Source organism: Lissotriton helveticus, chromosome 1_1 (assembly GCF_964261635.1).
Source record: "Lissotriton helveticus chromosome 1_1, aLisHel1.1, whole genome shotgun sequence".
Lineage (NCBI taxonomy): Eukaryota > Metazoa > Chordata > Amphibia > Caudata > Salamandridae > Lissotriton > Lissotriton helveticus.
The window spans coordinates 306079474-306095582 of NC_136057.1; the positions used below are offsets into that span (position 1 = coordinate 306079474).

Consider the following 16109-nt stretch of genomic DNA (forward strand, 5'->3'; position numbering starts at 1 on the left):
AAGATCTGATTAAAGATAGAGGGGCTCTCCGTGTACCCCTAGGGAACCCTGTTCCAGACATACACGTGACAGTTGAAAGCAAATGAGAAAAGAAATTTGCTGTCTGGATGCAAGGGAATGGAAAAGAATGCATGACATAGGTCTATCACAGTGAACCACTCAGCATCCCAGGGAATCTGGTACAGAATCACTGCTGGGTTCGGCACAATAGGACAACAAGGAACCACTATTTTGTTTACCTTTCTTAGGTCTTGCACTACTCTATACTTGCCACTAGGCTTTTTGATGCCCATAATCGGTGAGTTGCATGGGCTACTCATTACTTCCTGTATGATGTTTCCTTCTAGCAGTTTCTGGATTTCTAGGGCAACACCTGCCCTCACTTCTGCATTCATTCTGTAGGGTTTAGTATTAGGGTATACTGCATTGTCCTTTATTGCTATCTGTATGGGGTCTACGTTTTTCATTAATCCTACATCTTTTCCGGTAAAGTCCCATACCTCGGGCTTCACTGTTTCTTGGAGTTCTTTGGGCAAATCCTGCATAGTCATTCGTTTAATTTCTGAGTCAGGTCTTATTAACATTAATTTATAAATGCCATCTTCATCTGGGGTCTGAATTTCAACACCCTTTGGTGTGCAAAAGATGGGACAGTTCATTTTGCACAGCAAATCACGTCCCAGTAAGTTCACTGGACTGGTGTCACAAACGACAAATCTATGCATTTCTTTAAAGTTTCCAATTGAGATCTCCATGGGCTCGGTAACAGGAGTACTAATCAGTTAATTAGATACCCCCACTACTTGGATTGCTTCTCCCGAGAGGGGTAGGTTTGGAACGTCCACTGTTCTTACAGTAGAACGGGTAGCGCCAGTGTCCAACAGAAAAGTGACATCATTTCCGTCAACCTTTCCTTCAATGTATGGTCCTGACTGGTCTACCGGCAAGGAGGCGCCAAGTACGCACTCCTCGTCCTCCCCTCTCAGGCCCCGTCAGTACTGGTCATCACAAAGGAAGGTATCATTTAGTAAATACTGCGAAGTTGCTGTATTTCTGTTCCCATTGCTCCCCCAGACTTCTACGTCATCACCCTGCGTGGATTTTCCCTTAAACACTTGCTTTGGTGCTCGGGGCAACTGAATCCTTTTTACCTGTTGTTGGGTCTTTCTTGGTCTTTCATTCTGCGTCTGTGGAGTTAAATCAGGTGTTTGGGAGTTATCATCCTGCAAATAGGGACACTCGTCTCGCCAGTGTCCAATTTCTCCGCACTGGTGGCAGGGAAATTTCTTCTTAGCCTCCTCCCTGCTCATTTTGGGCCGGGGCTTTCCTCCACCCCCACCCCCAGGACTTGGATTCTGAGTAGTTTTGGCCATTTTATTCAATTGTTTTTCCTGCTGTTCTGCGAGCTTCACTTGAGCCCACATAACCTTCTCCTTGAGAGCCTTTTTCTTTTCTGCCATCTCGTCCTCACAGTACTTTGCGTACCGTAGGACCTCATCCATCTTTTTAGTATGCCAACAGATGTTGTTATCTTTTATCCATTGACAAATTTCGGGTCTTAAACCATTTACAAACCTGTAAATAAAATGTGTCATATCCTTCATCTCGATGTTATCTATACCACTGTATGTTTTGAACACCTGCAACAGCCTTTCATAAAAGGAGTGCACTGTCTTGTCTCTTTCCTGCGTGGTTCTATCTATCTTGGTCCAATCAGTTTCCTTTGCTGGCACCTTTAGTTTCAGATGCTGAATTACTTGTTCATATTTTCTCATTACTTCTTTCGATGGTTCCCCTGTTTTGTCATCTCTCGGGTATTCCTCACTAGGCCAAGCTATGGCTATTTTACACTCGGTCCATAGATCTACAGGGACCACAATGTCAAAGAACCCATCCAGGTCTTTCCACAGGCATTTTTGCACCTTTACGAACCTTTCCACCTGCCTGTACCAGTCGACTGGCTTTTCGCGCAATTTCGGGAAATCGTTAGTAAAGGACACAATATCCTGTCTGGACCATGGAACGTGCACATACTTTCCACCTGGTACTTCGCGCATAGGGCATAACTGTTCTGGCTTGTCAGCTTCTCTTAGAGCGAATTCGGGAGTTGCCTGCCTAGACCTGGCCTCATCCTTTTTCTTGACCCATCGGGCTTTCCACCTTTCCACATCTCCCCATTTTTGCAATACGGTCATGTGGAAAGGCCACGATACCTGCCTTAACAGAGAGACATCCTCGCGCGGGGATGAGTCCGTATAACCCAGAAGACAACTTGTTCCCTCTCCATAGGACTTCTTCTCTCTCTCTCCCTCTGCAGGTACGCCGAAGTCGGAACCCGGAAGACGGACAACCGGAAGCAATCCTGCCTGAACCCGGAAGTCCCGCGCCAGACTACCTCCCGGAAGATAGAAAAACCGGCGAACCACAACGAAGGGCGTTCCAACCCGCGGACTTGTGGCAGGAGGCAGCAAGGAAGGAACCGGAGCTGAGAGAGAGAGACGGGGAGTCGGAGAACCAAGCGGAAGAAGTGGAGGAGGACGCCGACGGCGACGTGTGGTCTGAGGACTGGTGGAGTCCTCAGGAGGTGGCTGGAGAGCGGCCGCAACTCACCAGGGAGTTGCGGCGGGCCACGTGAGTACCCGTCATCCTTCTCCGTGTGCCGTTTTGTAGATAGTTGTAATTAGTGTAAATAGTAGAGCGCTGCACCTAGTTGAGCACGAGAGCACCATATATATATATAGACAGAACCCCCCCCCTCACCACGAGCACCCTGTCGACCCCTTTCCTTCCCTCCTGTTTGTCGGCCTCTTCCACCTCCCCGTTTACCCCGCCCCTCACTATCCCTTTTCTGTATCCTCACTTCCCGGTGGCGGTGGTTGTTACCAATCTTGAGAGGAGCAAAAGACTAACGGCCCTCTGTTTCTTTTCTCGCCCCAACCCTCCGAGGCCCACCGACGGAAGTCAAGGACCCTACGGCACTGCAGAGAAGGAAGACGTACCCCTTCCTGACGACAGCAGCCCAGCGGCCGGACGTCTTCCACTTCCCTCCCGGACCGGACGTCTTCTCTTCCTCGGACTTGACCAAAGGACTCCATCCGCCCCCCCTTTGTTCAGAGACATTTTGATCACCACCTACCTGTGTCCACAATAAAACTCGCTAAACATAGCGCACTACATCTGGCCTTCCCGCCTGTTATTCCGGCCCGCTGAAACCCACACCCCACAGGTCAATAGTTCCTTGACCTGTGCTTTCTTCCCTGAAACATTCAAGTTTTCCAAATCCTTGTCTGAGAAATCTGCCCTATATGGTTTTTGCAGCGGTTTCGATCTCGAAATATCTATTCCCATGCTAGCAGCAGTGTCTGTCAGTTTTTCATGAAGTACTCGGGTATTTCGGGTGAGACTCTTGCAGATAAACAGCATTTCGTCTTCGGAGTAGGTATTTAATCTGTCTAATCCTACGTTTCCTGCCATCAATTCCTCTATTTCTATTCTCAGCTTGTAGAGATCTAAAGGTTTCGTTGGGGACGCTTGTTTTTCAAATTCTTGACTCCATCTTTCGATTTCTTCAGGAGTCACCAATGTGACACTCTTCGTACCTGAGGTCGATTCCATCTGAATTTCCCTCGCGTTAAAAGGATTATGTCTTTTCTGTATCTTGTTTCCTGTATTTCTAACGGGCAGATCTAGCAGCGAGACCTCCGACTCGCACTCACTTGTCTGGTCATCTATGATTAAGGGTTCTGGTCTGGTCGGTGCAATGACAGGAGTAATTACTGGAGGTTTCGGACTCCCTTGACGGTCCCCGTACAACGGAACCACCGGTCAGATAGTTACTGGGATCGTTAAGGCTTCAGGACTTGCATTTAGTTGTGACATTTTCCGTATTATTTCAGCTCTCTGATTTCCTAGCGCTTCTCGCTCTTTCTCTTCTAATAACCTGTCCAAAGATTTGTCATGTAACACCTGCGGGGTCAGAATAGGAGCATAACTCGGGGCAGTGGGATGTGTCTCACTCGGCCCTCCACCATAATTAGGTTTCTGAAACAAACTTCCTGTGCCTAGGATTCTCGGATCTTCCTCATCCCGGGGCTGTAATAACGGCATTCCTGAACCTAAGGACCTCACCTCACCTCGCGCCGCGGCCAGGGCGACTGACGCTGGTTAGCCTAGCACCATGTGACTCTGGGCAATAGCTCGCTTAATCTTCCCGACGGCCCCCCAGCGCCTAAGGACCCTTACGGGTGATTGTGCGCTTTACAAATGTGGACTTTACTTTACTTTTACCTCCGTAGGGGGGACGAGGGCAAAAATCTCCTTCCCGTGAATATCCCATTTCCCCACCTACAGGTCTCCTGGGGTAAATCCTTCTGGTTTCTACGGGTCCTAGATTCTCAGTATAAGGAGGAATTAGATAATCCCCTCCTACAATTGCGGACCTGACCTCTTCCCTTTGTAGGGGTCTCCGGGGAATATCTCCTGCACTCGCAGGTCGGTGTCCTTCATTATAAGGAGGCGGACTAACAATTCGTCATCTGATTCTCCGAGGGGCCCCCAGTGCTTGGATTTCTCTGTCCTTTTCCCCCCCCCAGGAGGATCTTCTGCTGGCATCATGGGAAACAGTCCCTCAACAATCATGCTCTGTCTCCATTCTTTCATCTTTTTATCTTGGGTTTCTTGTTTCAGTTTTGGGTAATACTTTGTCAGCCCTTTGTCCATTCGGGGCTTTTCTCTTTGGAAAGCCTCAATCTCCCATTCCTCTAATGCCTCATACTGTGTTAGTCTCGGTCTGGGATGTAATTCATTCATTCAGGTTCTTAAATTGAATAAGATCCTACCATTAAAAGTACCTTCTAACGGAAAGGCCATTATTCCGTCATCTTTTGTGTATTTCACCCAATTTTCTAACCATACACATGTATTGTACCCTCTGTCAAACATCATGAAAGAGGCGGGAGTATTTGGTGGTGGAATAACAATGCCCTCTCTAGTTTTGATCGGCTTATCCTTTTTGAAGTAATTCTTTACCTTATTTACAAGGGACAATTTTCGCTTACTTCCGTACATAATGTCGTATCTATTAGCCTTCCACTGATCCCTTTCAAACCCTAGGTTTCTTGGATCGGGTCTAGTCTCTGGAGTATACGAGTGCCACATACGATTTCTACGTTTAACTTTGTTTACAAAATTACCTCCAATCAGAATGCGTCTTGCAATTCCGCGCGACCAATGGGGTGCACAAGTTCAAATATTTTTCGGCCAATGGGTGCGCGGCCTTTCCGCGAGACAGTTCTCACTCTTCGGCGCTCACCCCTCCTTCACAATTCCAGCCCCGCTACCCGCCCGCTGTTTCTACCAATCCCAGCACGGCACGGAGTGACGTCAGAGAAGCTTCGCGACTGACTCCCTCCCTTCACAAGGTAACGGAAACTTTCTTTCTTTCTAAAGTGCTTAGTACTTGGTTATTTTACGACGAATACACATTCGCCACAGTGCTCAAGTGTCTAGACAGGAAAGAGTTGTTTTACTGCAAGTAAACTACTTCCATTTACTTTTCACACACTACGGGTAGATCTCTTCCGCCTACCCTTCACTCTAGCATCAGTGAACCTGTTACTTCCCTAGACCCATCCACTCTTTCCGGGATATATCCGAGTCTAAGGTTTCCCAGCGGACCCTTTTGCTTTCACCCAAGCTCCGATGAACCTGCTACTCTTCCGATGTGACCCTTATTAGGTTACGCCACTATGGGAATTTTGCCAATGAACCTCGTTACTAACAGTTATTCACACATGTATTCAGAAAAAGCCCTAGTTAGTGCTTCCGGTTCTACCTAACCTGCACCTAACTTTCCTTGAGCCTGCGACCTCAAGCAAATGGATTCTATTCACCACTCGCTTTTCAATTCCCCGGGGATTTCCGACAACATTTAACAAAACGTTTTACATACGCATGGATTAATACATATAACAATATAAGAACAAGAATAACAATTTTCAAACAATTCATATATTTAAAAGCAACCCATTTCAAGAGAGTGATCAATTCCTCGAAACGGCCGCTCTTGTAGCAGCATCAATATACTAGCAGCTACCGACTTGACTTAGCTTAACTAGTCCTACCTAACCTTTAACCACTTCAGCGCTAATGACAAGGGTAACTCGTCATGGACTTTCCATTGATTTCAATGGAAAGTCAATGGAAGATCATCAGGTGCCTTAGCAGCCAAGTGGTTAACTATTCCCTAACCATAACTCTGCAACCAGAAAATACTGATAGAGCGCGCGGGTCACCCGACCAATAATTTCGCCACTTCCGGCCCATATATTTCAAATCACCATATACATTGATCGGATGACCTCACGGTCTGCTATCAGATATTTGTGAGTTCCTTTCGTTATTCTTCGGAGTACCCGACTTACCATCCACCGATACGGGTACCTATGACCACAATGGATCAGGGAGCTAGCTGTAAAAGGAAAGGCAGCAAAATACAAACCCAACAAATAACATTCAAATTCTCTTTGTAAATGACCACGGACAACTGGAAGTTTTAAAGTCTTTATCTATTTTAGTAAAATTCAGAAATCATCAAATTCACAGTAATTAAGCAATCAATAATCAGAATAACAGAAAGTACATAGCTGAATAGCAAATAAGTCAGTGCAACCATTTATAAACTAATGGAACCTTCAAAATGAAGGATCAGGAATTAGAACGTTTAAGATGAATCACTAAAGATGGGATAGGCTTTGATTAGGACTAGTATTCTAGAATTATCTCAAAAATATGAGACAGGAGTTCGGGACATTTATATAACTATAGGAGAGTCTATGAAGAGAGACACGCTACGCTTTAAGGCAAAAGTTCTTTAGACAGTTTAAGTAAGGATGTTCTAGACCATATCAGGAAATGACAAACTGCAATGCAAAATATAATTTCTAACAGGTAGGGTCACATAGGAACACGTTATGAAATAAATGCAAATAACTTTATGAATCAATGGTTGCGGGAGAAAGCATGGAAAATTAACATATGCAAAGGTATGTCTTTATTAAAGCAAAAGACAGAAATTCAGAAAGGTGCAAGATTCAGAGTTTCAGAGTGATATTTACCTAGACTGGTGTGAAAAACCAAACCCTGGCCACGGGTCAGTTAAGGACAGGAAACCCTCAAGGAAGGATACCCCTCAAATGGACAGCAGGTGCAGAATGGACACCCAAGACAGGACAGGAAACCCTCAGATTAGGATCAGGACAGGACCACCAGGATACGACCAGCACCCGCAGTTCGGAAGCAACGCCTGCGCTCCACCCTCTCTGCAGCTATCGATCAGGACCCCGATTGGGTCAGCGAATTCCCCAGCAAAGTGCTTCGCCAGCACTTAAGGTTCAGTAAAACCTTCAGAGTCTATGGTCAAATTTCGGACAGAGAGCTCCGCAGCTCCTCTGTATCAAGTCACCTATTGAGTGCGTTGGGTCAGTGACAGGTCAGCTAAACCAGACAAGTCGGACAATTTCCCTAGGTGAACCCAGGGTAGATATACTGTTTTGGGACGGTGTACCACCCCCCAATGTTGCAAAGTGTCAGAATCCCTCAATTTGGATTGGTCCTAAGGTAGGGTTTGGGTAACACACCAATCAGAACAGACTATTTGGAGGCCTACTTTGCATCTCTGGGTACGGCCTAGCGAGATTGGGGTTCCCATGAGAAAGTCGCACAGAATACAATGAAAAGAATAAATTTCGATACAATAGAACATAATCATGATGCTTCTGCTGGGTGAAGGTGCACTTTCCCAGGGTGGCTCTGGCATCAACCTTCTTTGGCCTGAGTTCAATGTCGTGGCAGCCTCTAGTGATTCTGCGCAGAAATACCCTCCAAGATGGACTCCCCAGCCCCAGCACCCCTCCGAGTCGAGGATACATGAAAAGTAAGCGAAAACAAATTAAAACATAGAAATGACGGTATGAAAAACACATCATGGGTTGTGTACTTTAAACTTATCATTATAAAAATATACTATGCAGTTTAAATGTTAGCAACATATACACATTCACAAAAGCATCACCACGTTATTCACGAGAGCTGTGTATTACGCATGCGCACCCTTTCCCACCAAACTTATAACTACGTCAGGTCACGTGAGTGTGACTGACGCATGCGCAGAAGCAATTTTCCAAGCGGCGGCCATGTTTAGGAACACGGATTAGTTGTATTAGAAATACACATACGCAAGCTTCCTCTACTTCGTTCGAATATAAAATAAAAGATTAGTAAGACGTACAAAATTTATTAATTGATTACACACAGGCGAGGTTCATGACTCGAGCAAGTCGCAATGCGAAGCTTGCTCTATCACCTTTAATACCAAGAGTACTCAGAAAAATGAAGGAGATCCATGCAGATTTATCGTCATTGCTCCACAATGGCCCCGCAATTCTGGTACATGGAGCTTCTTCTCTCAGACCAACCTTACATTCCTCTGACAACCATTCCAACGTTGACTCTGCATGAACAGGGGCCAGGTACTGGCTACCATGAGTTCGAAACCTTCAATATCCCAAAGACCGCAGAGAAATCCTCACTAAAGATCGAGCGGATTCCACTAACAAATTATAAAAACTAAAGTGGAAACGTTTCTGTATCTAAAAGAGACCGTATTTTATAGATTCCTTACCTTAGAATTACCATCAAGGTAAGTCACTTGTTTGTATGGTTTTAAGATAAAGAATTACATCTATTCCTCTCTATACCAGTGCAGATCTTCCCATATCTTCTTCAGCTAGCTAAGTCTGGCCTTGCACATTCATCAATAAAAGTAAACTTAGCAGCGATTTCTTGCTTTAGGAGATCGGGAAACTCATCTGCTCTCTAGTCCGCAAGAATCATTAGGCAGTTCCTCAAGTGATTCTTTAGAACTTTTCCACCTGTGAAGGAACCTCCTCCTTCTTGGCATCTCAATGTTACATTAGGTCAATTAATGAAAGGCCTTTTTGAGCCAATCCACAAAACAGAATTGAAATATCTTTCTTGGAAGACGCCATTATTATTAACATTAACATCAGCTAGACGAGTTAGTGAATTGCAAGCATTCACTATAAAACAACCATTCATGCAATTCAAAAAAGACAAAGTGATGTTAAGGACTTATTCTAAATTCATTCTAAAAATACCTTTGGATTTCCACCATAATTAACCTATTGATTTAAGGACATTTTTTCCAAACCCTCAAACTGTTGCTGAAAGGTCTCCGCACACCTTAGATGTTAAAAAGTGCATTAAGTTTTATTTGCAAAGAACAAGGCAGTTCCGTAAATCCGATCAGTTATTTATCGCCTATGGCAATTTGCGTAAAGGACTACCAGTCTCTAAACCTTCCATTGCAAGATGGATTGCAACAGCCATTCAATTCTGCCATAATGCAGCAGGGTGACCTTTAACTACTCAAGTTAAGGCTCATTCAACAAGAGCTGTTTCTACATCCATGGCTCTATTTGCCGGTGTGCGGTTCAGCAAATATGCAGAGCGGCTACATAGTCCACCAGGCATACCGTTACCCAGCATTACTGTCTGGATGCTGCAGACAAAGATGAGATGGCCGTGGGACAAATTGTGTTGCACCATCTATTTCAGTAAGGTTAGCCTTTTATCAGTTTCTTTTCCCCACCATCCGCTACCTATTATGTTGGTATTATTATTATTATTTTTTTTTATGACTATTGAGAATATTTGCATTATTATTGTATGCTATTATTTGATCATCTTTACTGCTAACTTAATCTGATTCAAGCATGTGAATCTATGAAAGATCCAATACCGGAGAAGAAAATAAGTACATTTTTACCTATAACTGTAGTTCTCCAGTATTGGTCTCTTTCATAGATTCCTATGCAACCTACCCTCTTCCCATAGAGGCTTCTCCTTAAACTTTGGAGTTATATTTATTCCCCCTTGTGCTCGGAAATCTGAGGGATCCAGCCTCTGTGGGGAGTGTTTCTAGTGGGTGCTGTCGCCTGATTTTGTTATAGGTCAGGTTTGGTCCTTTTTTTGAAAGGACATAGATAGGCTATTAAATTCATGGCCTAGTGCCATTATAGCCTATGCTTTCTAACCTGTTGCCTTATTATAGTACCATGGGACTCCCACTTCGATGACGGGGAATGATTCAAGCATGTGAATCTATGAAAGATACCAATACTTGAGAACTGCAGTTACAGGTAAGTAACTTATTTTCTTACCCATGATTGACAGTGACTAATTGTAGAAAATGCTTCTTATTGCATGATCACTCCCCATATTTTTGGACTGATGCTGCTATTTTGTTTGTACACTGGGACTCTGCTAACCAGGCCCCAGTGCATGTGCTTTGACCCCTTAAAGCATGTTAAAGTTGGCTGCATTACTAATTGGCATATGTTACTTACCTATAAGTCCCTAGTATATGGTATAAAGTGTACCCAGGCCTGTAAGTTGAATGTCACTAGTGAACTGCAGCACACATTGTATCACCACTAGCATGCAAAATATGACTTCAGGGCTACCACTGTCACCTGTCTTTGCTGTTTTAAAACAAACTTCTTTTGACAGGCCAAACATTCCTTTTAAATATTGAAAGACACCCCTAAGTAAGCCTTTATGCCCATAGGCAAGGACGGATGGTATTTAAAAGTAGGACATGTAAAAGTTTAATGTTAATCATGTCTTCACAGTGAGAAGGCATCAAAAGCTATTTTCATTGTAGCAGGGTTAGCTGTTCATAGGAAACCATTTGGAGGTAATACTGAAATGAAATGGTGTTATCCCCATGTAGGAAACAGCTACAAAGTTAATTCTTGGACTTTTTAAAATATTTAATACAAGCCCAATTTATTGGTAAAGTCGGATTTCTAATAAATATTTTACAAAGGGTACTTTTAAAAAGTCACCTTTTACCTGCCTAAATCCTATACAAGCCTATTTGCATGAGCTTCTAACTGTCCCCATAGAGCTAATTAGTACCTTGCTGAGTTGTGAACTTGCATTCAGAGCTGAGGAAACTTCTTGTGTGTGGGGAGGTGTGCCGTTTCGCTGACAATATGACCACCTGGGCTGTGCCCAGGTTTTAATTAACTTCAGAGACCTACCCTGTCACAGGCATATTTAGCTAATACCTGGGTCTGCACCCTCATTTGTCCCTCTTGTCAGCCAGGCACCAATTCCAGTGGGGGAGAAGCTGCCCCCAGAACTGGTTTGAAGTAACCACAGAGGAGGGGTTGCTCATTTCCATGGCCATACCTCTCGGCACAGGAGTTCTGCACAGGGAAAGAATGGTTCTGCCATGTTGGATTTAGGTAGAGAGGATTTCTGTGGGATTGTTTGCACCAGGGCACATAGAAACCGCTGCAAAAGTTGTTAGGGTTATCACTGAGAACCTTTTCCCAATTGGTTTGTCACCCCCACCCACAGTCTAGTGCCAGGCTTAAATGTGCCACCACTAGGCACCCTCCTCAGAACATTACTGGACCTATGGAAGGCAGAAGAAGAACTGCACCTGCTGTTGATTCCTGTGAGGAGACCTGAAAGGGTGGACCTGCTCCTACTTGTGTCTAGGACAAAAAAGTGGACTGCTTGGGTTATTTGTATGACTCTCTGTTAAGCTACGGGTACACAGGAAGCTGCTGGACGCCCTTTTCCTAAACAGCCCAAATGACCACTTCTAACTGGAACTGGACCTGGCCTTAGATATCCCACCTAGCCTGGACCCTGCGGGTGGCTTATGTCAGAACTAGTCTTGACCTGTGGGAAGGGCGGGGGGGGGGGTCTGCAACACTGAACATGGCAGCTGCTTTTGAACTGAGCTGAGCTCCTTTGTCTCTCTGCAAAAATACACACCAGATCTGAAGTCAGAGGACAGTTACACTGTGTCTGCCAACTGTGACAGCCTTGTTGAACCCGAGACAATCTCTCAGCTCTCCGTGTGACTTCCCAGGGCAGCAGACTGGCCCGAGGTGGATGAGGAACGGGTCGGCTGCTTTTGCCTGGGGGATGCAGTGACGGGTGAGGGAGAGTGGCCTCGCTTTTTGAAAGCATTGGATGGGCTTTGGGCTTGGAGATTACAGCCCTCCTCTCTGGAGAATACCCTGCCTTACTGGGACTTGCTGCTGAATGACTGAGGCTTCAGAGAGACTGTTGGTAAGGCCACGTGGAGGGCGTCAGCCTCAGGCCTGGACGACTGGGGAGGCCTCTGCAGCGAGAACATGTTGACCTGCCTGTCTGACGAGGTCTGGACCTTGTGATTGCTGCGCTGTGGTAATGGGGGGCTCCTGACTGATAGAGATACACATTCAGCAGCAATTGAGGGGTACCTAGTGCAGGGTGCCTCCTCACCCACCTGAGCTACAATTTTTCAACATCCTGAGAGGCACATAGTGACCGGCCCTGGTACCTGAGTAAGGGGGCCCGTGGGCCATGTCACATTTAGCTGGCAGACACAGTAGAAGATATAGATGCAACGGACTATGGGGGGCCCTCAGCAAGACCGCTCAAGTAGGGGAGGTGGAGGGGGAGCACGGCTTACGGCAAGTCGACCACTGCCTGAGATTGTGAGGTCCGGCTCTGTGAAATCCCGGAGGTGGGATGCCTCCTTTCCACTGACTATTTGCTCCTGTGGCAGTGTTCCGGAGCGCCCAGAGAGGTCAAGGGTGAGACAGACTATAAGAGGGATCTTAGACATCCCATCATGGGGAAAGATAAAACCTCTGGAACCCCAGCAGCACAAGGGCGCATTGACAAATTCACAAAACCCAAGTGCCGCAGGAGGTGGGGCATTCCCCCCACCACCCAGTGATCAGTCAGCAGCCATCATACAGGCCATCTATGACTCCTGTTCAAAAATTGTAGAAACAGACCTCTTCTTGTTGCACCAAGATCTGCACAACACTTCAGCAAGGGTCATAGCGGTGTAGGGGATTATATCAGAGACAGAAGACACGTTGAAGACTTTACACAGTACAGTATCAGACCGCAAGCGGCAGGCACACCAGCTGGAGGCGAGGGGGAAAGATGTGGAGGTGCGCTCCCGCCATAACAGCATCCAGATTGTGGGGATATCTGAAGGATCAGAAGGCACCTTTGCAACATGTTTTGTAGCAGTCTGGATACAGACCTTGATCTTCAAAGGTGAACTGACAGCTTGTTATGCAGTTGAGTGGGCCCACAAGTCACTGGCCCAGAAACCCCTGCCAGGGGACCCTCTGCACCCTATAGTTGCCAAGGTGCACAACATTACAGACAGCGATATGAGGCCTCCTGAAAAATGGACAGGCTCTTTGTGCAATTCAGCATGGGTCATGGTATTTCCAGACTATACCTGGAAGGTTCAACAACAAAGATGTTAATTTCTGGAGGCGAAACAGCTAATGGCCCTGCAAATCCAATACATGTTGCTCTTTCCAGCTTACATCAAAGTAATTCTCAACAATAACTCTCTTATTTGACACACTTCAGGATGCCTAGTCGTGTACGAAAGAGAGACCTACCTTTCGACATGCCTCAACCCCAGGCCTCAGGACTTGGGCGGGCTTGAAGGCCATCAGGAGCTGTCAGAGGATTCGATCCTGCATGGAGAAACTCCAACACCTTCGAATGGTGGACCCTCAGGATCCAGCCCTGCATGGTCCTGACCCAGACTGCGACTAAGTATCCTGATTGATCCAAATGCAGTATTCATTCCAGATTTGCTAAATTGCGAGAACTATGTAGCGGAAGCATCCCACCCCGATGGACATTCTCCTTCTCTCTTTCCTTTTCCTGATTTCTGGTCCCGTGTGCTATTGACACTTGTTTGGTTTGAGTAATGGGGATGTGGAGGGAGGGTTTGGTACAAGGGGACACAGTTGTCATCTATATACCCGCTTGGTAGCAGTACCCATTTTTTCGATGACGGATGCAGTTTTCGAGGCGTTTGGAGGGGGATAATGTAAGGGTTTTCTTCATGTTTTATCTTACAGACACTCAGACATGATGGGCAACACCCCATTGAATAGTCATTATTAGGGACTTCTGATGACCCTGACACACCCACAGGTGTTGATCCCGTATAAAGTAACGGGAAATGGGAACATTGCCTAGCATTTTGCTTTCTAGTATACAACAATATTTTCAGACGTGGGTCATTCTGATTGAACGGCCCTGCTTTTGTTTTTAAGGGACCTCCCAGTGGTCTTTCTGAGGAGGGAGAATGCTATGGCACTGGAGGAACACATTACATTGGATGGGATGGCAGAAGCCCTCACCCAGCTCCAATTGGTGAAAACACTGGGCTCCAGCAGGTTCCTAGCAGAATTCTTCAAAACATATAGTACACAGCTCCACAACTTGTTGACCAAGACCCTACACACAGGAACTTTGCCCCTAGAACTCTGTCTGGCAGAGATAGTGATTATACTAAAAGGAGGACACCCACCGTAACATTGTTCATCATATCAAACCTTTTCTTTCCCCAATGTAGAGGTTAAGATATGGGCCAAAGCGCTGGCTAACTGACTGCTCTGACTGATCCGTTCGCTTGTCCACCTCGACCAATCCGGCTTTATGCCACATCGTGCCACGTGTCACAGCATCTGTTGAGTGAGAGTTTTGGAGTTCGATTTTTATTGTGTTGTGTTTTCAACTTTTTAACTGTATTTGTAATTCTAAATACTTTGCACATTTTAAGTTTAAGCATTTCTGCTCTGTGTCATAGCTACCAGAAGTTGTGCTCAGTTTTAAATAATTGAAACCTTTAATGGATCTAAAAGAATAGGACATTATTACTTATGGCAGAGTACCATCCACACCAACTAATAATCTACTTTCTCACACTAATATCTTTCTGTTTCTCTTTAAGGATGAAGATTCCTTTAGCCCTTTTGTGCCAGAAGATCTCCAGCAGTATGAATTCTCAGGTTAGTTTTTCTTTTGTTTCCACAGTTTCACAACTAGCCAGGTTACAGGTTTTTGAAAATGTGTCTCATAATTCTAGCCTGGAGTTCCTCCTCTTCATTTTTATCATCTAAAGGTTTTCTGTAATTCTTAATCTGATTCCAGACCACGGGTAGATATCAGATTATTTTCTGTCTTGTTTGTATCAGCAGCAACATGGTGTAATTCCTATACCTAGACTTTAGAAAATGTTTTATTTTAGCTCCAATACGGACATTGTCATCCTTTTAACTTAAAAGTTGGTTGTCGGTTCTACAGATTGTTGTGCAGCTTCAGACGACATCCAGCCCTTGAAGTCACTGTGGCCTTTATTGCCAAATTACAACATGCGGTTATTATACCATTTCAGAGATTGCTTACTGTAAATAAATCTGAACTGCAGTTGGACTATTCTCCTCCTCTCCCTGTGAGTTAACTATTGGTCCAGTTGTTTGTAACCTATTGTTAACATCTTTCAGATATAGCAAACACCTCCGTTTTTTCATGTGCAAGTGTCGTAATAGAACTCCATACCCAGTTTACACAAGATTGTACTTGTTGGGTGAGTTAAATAAGGGGCGTAACACAGGCCCCCGCAGCCCACGCAGTGCGGGGGGGGGGGGGGCCCTAGCTCCAAGGGGCCCCCTCGGCACTGCACTCTGGCCGGAGAGCTCCTGATTGAGCCCGGAGAGGGCCCCCCTAAGTACCGTGAAGGGAGGCTCCCTCACTTTTCGTTACGCCAGTGCTGTACAGTTGTTCTTGCCTGGTCAAGCAAATTGTCCCATGGTGTACATTCATTGCTTTTCCTTTAGGCTGATTTGTTCCCAAATAGCAATGGTACTTCTGAGGGTGGGTGAGAAGATTGAATTATATATAGTCCACTAAGTGTATTGATACTCTCTATAAGGTGCATTTAATTCCACTAAACTGCTTAGTAGCAGCTAGTGATATTTTGTAGATCTACAACCACTATATTGTTGTTTAAATTCCCACTCATGGCACACCATTGTGACTGCATGCTTTACATTTATTTTATTACCACATGAAAAGCATTATTTTGAAAATACCTCATAACTATAAGGTCACCGAACTACAACCTCATACTGCAATTACTAAATTAAATTTTAAACAATCATTTATTTAATCTAGACAAATGTAATTTAAAC

The 16109-nt window shown here is 45.1% G+C and overlaps 1 protein-coding gene and 1 pseudogene across 7 annotated transcripts in view; one reads left to right on the top strand and one right to left on the bottom strand.

The window, feature by feature from the left end:
* Positions 1-14583, bottom strand: part of LOC144819198 (uncharacterized) — a 29285-nt pseudogene extending 14702 nt beyond the window's left edge.
* The window catches only part of AGBL3 (AGBL carboxypeptidase 3), an 873099-nt gene that overhangs the window by 329228 nt on the left and 527762 nt on the right, over positions 1-16109 (top strand). For all 7 annotated transcript variants that reach the window (XM_078669865.1, XM_078670168.1, XM_078670098.1 and 4 more), the window contains exon 3: positions 14870-14927. In XM_078669865.1, coding sequence (XP_078525991.1) covers positions 14870-14927 — 58 coding nt within the window. The remainder of the gene's footprint in view (positions 1-14869; positions 14928-16109) is intronic.